The sequence below is a fragment of the Vipera berus genome (genome assembly GCF_964194415.1).
Source record: "Vipera berus genome assembly, chromosome: W".
Taxonomy (NCBI): Eukaryota; Metazoa; Chordata; class Lepidosauria; order Squamata; family Viperidae; genus Vipera; species Vipera berus.
The window spans coordinates 65,909,979-65,914,519 of record NC_138210.1 but is presented as its reverse complement, the minus strand read 5'-3'; the positions used below and the strand labels follow the sequence as shown (position 1 = coordinate 65,914,519).

Genomic DNA, 4,541 nt, shown 5'->3' with positions numbered 1-4,541 from the left:
TCAGCTCTGTCCTCCTTCACAGGATGGCTCTGGAAAGTCACTTAAGTCCCTGCCAATGATCTCAGTAACTGGGGACAGTAGTCAGAAAAAAAGAAAGGGAGAGAGAGAGCCAATGTGAAGGAAAGCTCACCACACAGCAGCTTGTGAACTCACTAGGTGGCCTTAACCAAGCCACTGAAATTTCTAAGGCTTAGTCTGCAACCCTTGTCATTGTGGGAAATTATTATGAACAACAGTGCTGGAATTATAATTCCTAGGATCTGTTTCAAGCAAGGGTAGTGTGTTAACAGCCTACCAGGCCCCAGTGGGTGGATAAAGACCTTCTAATTTTCATCTGCTAGTTGGCTGCTCCATTGGTGGCTTAAGTTAATCATCTCATGAGCAAAGGAGGAAAAGGCAAGAAGATTGGGCAGAAACAGTGGGCAGTAATTTATTTTTCACGCTCATGAGATCTGCAGGGATTTGAAGGGGGAGACTAAAGGAAGTATTCAACCAAGTACTCATTTTGAGGCCCAGAGTCTCAGATTTAGCTTCTAGTATTTCCAGGTATGTGCACTGGAAAATTGAGACAATAATCTAGATCAGCAGCTGGAATGTAACATCCTCAAATTTATAATATGATCAATTTTAGTTCGGGTTGGTATATGATCTGTGAACCCCAACCACCATGGCTTATAAATCATGATTTATGATTTAACACTGTGTAAGTCTATAGACAATGGCAGTAGCTAGCAACCTTTAAAGTACTGAAACGGTAACGGGCAGTGGTGGCGAACCTATGGCACGCATGCCAGAGGTGGCACTCAGAGCCCTCTCTGTTGGCATGCGCACCACCACCATCAGCAGCAAGTCCATCAGGCCTCCACCACTGCCCGGAGCAGGAGCCCTACCCAGCACAAAGGAGGTGAAGCGGCTGAGTAGAGAAGGTAGAGCACAGGTCAGCAACCATTGTCGATTGGTGGACTGGAAGAAAAGGGAGGGGGAAGCATTTTACATGCCTGCGCGCACGCACGAGGCTGCGAGCATGCACGCGCTGCAAATGGGGCAGGGCTAGTGCCTGCGTGATACTCACTAGCCCTGCCCCGTTCTGCGTGATACTCACTAGCCCTGCCCCGTTCTTGCGTGGTGCAGCACCTTGAAGTACAGTGGCCCACTTTTGTGCCCCTGGTTTTTGCGTGCCAGAGGCGGCACTGCCCCCACCCACAAGGGCACCATAATGCTGATGCGCCCCTGGCACTTTGCAATAAATGTGGGTTTTGGGTTGTGGTTTGGGTACTCGATCTCTAAAAGGTTCGCCATCACTGGTATAGGGTTTCCTGCCTGAGGAGGGGGTTTGACTACATGACCTCTAAGGTACCTTCCAATTATTATTATTATTATTATTATTATTATTATTATTATTATTATTATTATTATTATTATTATTGTTGTTGTTGTTGTTGTTGTTGTTATTGTTGTTGTTGTTGTTGTTGTTGTTGTTTTGTTGTTGTTTTGTTGTTGTTATTATTATTATTATTATTATTATTATTATTATTATTATTATTTTACTAGTAGTAGTAGTAGTAGTACTACTACTACACAGGGTTGGATTGAGTCTATTCTTGAATGAGAGACCACAGGGAAATCCCAGCTTTCTTCCTCTATAATTCCACTAAAATTCTTTGAAATTGTAGCCAGTCAATGCCCACTACCAATTGCTCCATCATTCAAAGTTTAAGGGTAGGTAGGACTCAGCTGGAAGTTTAACTCAACGTCCAATACTTTGAAAATAAGTTTAAGGTTAGTCCTATGAACACACTTGGGTTGTAGCTTATTTTCAAATTAGCCTGATTGGACCTATCTCTTGAGAATATGAGGGTTGGCTTAGGTTGGTTCATCTCTTTGAACAGGAAGTGGAAAGACTATAAATGCTATTTATTCTGGGCCAGCTGCCTTCTGCAGCCTGTCATTTTCTATGACATCATTTCTATGACTGTCATTTTCTATGACAGTGCCAGCATCATTCTGCTCTCTTTGCTAATTTAGTATTATCAGCAAGACACAACTCTGACACAAATGAATCCTGCTGATGAAGAAGGTTACTTTTTCAAGAGTGGCAAGCTGTCCAGCTAGCTATGCCAACCTTCCAACTGCCCTATCTCACAGGGCTACCAGATCTGGACTGCAAACCTCCATATGACCACTAGATGGAAGCAAGAGAATTTTCTGTCTCATTCCTGCCATCTTGGGGTGATTTTGATCTCTGCAGCTCTGATCTGAAAGCTTCAGGCAAACATTCAGACCAGGAGCCCTGGTAGCACAGTGGTTAGAATGCAATATTGCAGCTGAACTCTGCCCACAGCCAGGAGTTCGATCCTGACAGGCTCAAGGTTGACTCAGCCTTCCATCCTTTTGAGGTCAGCATATTGCCCCTCAGATTGTTGGAGGCAATATGCTGCCATTGTAAACAGCTCAGCGAGTGCTATAAAGCACTATGGAGCAGTATCTAAGTTGAAGTGCTACTGCTATTGCTATTCTGTCATTGTGACCTGATTTTGGCAGGGCTGAGTTTCCATATTTTGCAAACTGAAAAAAAGAGGAAAAACCCTGTCATTCTTCTTAAATTGAAACCAAATCTTATTGAAAGCTTCACAAATATACCTTTACCTTCTTCCAGTGTGATCCCATGGATAGGCAAGTTTTCCCGGAAGCCACCGCTGAACCCCGATTTCTCCAGTTCCTTGGGGCTAAACTCCTGGGATCCAAGGTCTGGATCTGTCCATTCTGGTGACCTCTCCCCACTGTGGGTTTCTCTGTGTCCTGGTGGGTGAGGACTGCGTTGTGGACTAGGAAGCTGGAAGTGTGGATGGTGGCAATCTAAAGCGTGAAGGTGGGGCAGGTTTGGAGGAGCAAGGTGGGGTACAGAGAGATTAACGCCCCCATAGGTCTCACTGGGAGGGAAACGGAAGGCTGGGCTGTAATGAGGAGGGGTTGAGAATGAGCAAGGGCTCCAATTGGGGCCATAGGGGGAACAAGGTGGGGAGCGCTCAGGACTATAAGAGAAGGGAGGTCTGGAAGGGGAGAAATCCATGGCCCCTTGTGCTGGCGGTAGTGAAAAAGGAACATTGGGAGTGATGTGTGTGAATGTATGAGGTGTGGAATCCGGATGTGGCTCTTCTTTGAAGATCACTAGAGAAGAAGAGGAGACGGTTGGCAGAGATCATCAAGCACAATTTAGCACCCAACCATTCTCATCTCCCATCTCCAGTTCTATCTACCAGGCAAATATTTGAAGCCTTGAGCTGGACTCCTTTTCCGGCGCCCATTGGAAATATAGAAGTATGTCTGAACGGGCCGTGAAACTCTCTTGTTGCTGTATTCGGGAACAGTGAGGGTCAGCAAAGCCTGTGGAAGGAGAAGAAAGTGATGTCAAGGCAAGTAAATCCAATAAAGAACGTTAATTCCACAATCTGGGTTTGTTTGTTTTTTCTTCAGATATAAGGACTTCAATCCCCCAGAATTTTCAGCAATGACCATGCTGAGGTATGTAAGGAATTCTGGGAGATGAAGTCCACATATCTGAAAGCAACCAAGTTAAGGAACCCAGGAACAGAATGTTTTTACTTCGATCACTGTCCATCATCTGCTGCTATGCTGAAAAAAATACTACCTCATGGCTAGGAAAATTATCTCCAATATTGTCCCCATAGATGATAGTTTATAATTCTCATTCTCACCTCTGTGCTTTTCAAGCGATTAACGTTTGCTTCCTCTTCCCACTGGAGTTTTCCATCTGAAACCACAAAGGAACTAGTTCACTGTGAGGCCAAAGGATCAGACATCTGTATTGGTGTAAGAGAGGGAGGCACAGTTTTCTGGATTAAGCCAAAGAGTCACTTAATCCAGCCAACCCCTTTGTGAAGATCAGAAGCAGGAGATGCTAAAAACAATCACAGCCCACACTTTGTGTCCAGTGGGCCCCATGACTGATGGTTTACTAAACCTGTCAATGGGAATTGTAGTCTTAGCTTTTAGAGATCACAACTATCATATTAAATCCAGAGAAAAATGTCCCTGAGTTTAAGACAATTCTTTCCCAAAAGAATGAGTAGAAAAACAAGCTCATGCTGTGCCAGTTTTCTGACCTTGTTAGCCCCAGTATTAGAGCTTTCCCTGTGTGTGTGTGTGTGTGTCCTTCCTTCATACAATCCCACATTTTCTTCTGAATAAATATTTACTGAAAATTTTAAAGAGAATATAAATACTAACTGAAACAAATACAGATTCAAGGGGGGTGGGGAAGAAAAAGAAAAAAGGAGAAAATGAAAGAACAAAGGTGTGGAAAGAAAAGATAAAGAGAAGTAGGAAAAAAGTTTATAATTCGTTTTGCAGCAAATACAAATATAATTGCAAAGTTATTCGATGGTTACAAAAAAGAAAACTTTTAGTTTTTTTTATATCCATCAATATCCCATTATTTTTTTCTCTGTTTCAATGCAACAAGTCTACAGGTTGACTTTAGAATATGGAAGTTGACTTTTCTTTAATCAAGGAAGTCAATT

At 43.2% G+C, this 4,541-nt stretch overlaps 1 protein-coding gene across 1 annotated transcript in view; it reads right to left on the bottom strand.

Moving 5' to 3' along the window:
• The window catches only part of LOC308676022 (nuclear factor of activated T-cells, cytoplasmic 4-like), a gene marked incomplete at both ends in the record, with an annotated part of 38,759 nt that continues 34,218 nt past the window's right edge, over positions 1 to 4,541 (bottom strand). The window contains 4 exons of the mRNA XM_081341725.1: positions 1 to 68; positions 2,647 to 3,168; positions 3,258 to 3,384; positions 3,717 to 3,772. Coding sequence (XP_081197851.1) covers positions 1 to 68; positions 2,647 to 3,168; positions 3,258 to 3,384; positions 3,717 to 3,772 — 773 coding nt within the window. The remainder of the gene's footprint in view (positions 69 to 2,646; positions 3,169 to 3,257; positions 3,385 to 3,716; positions 3,773 to 4,541) is intronic.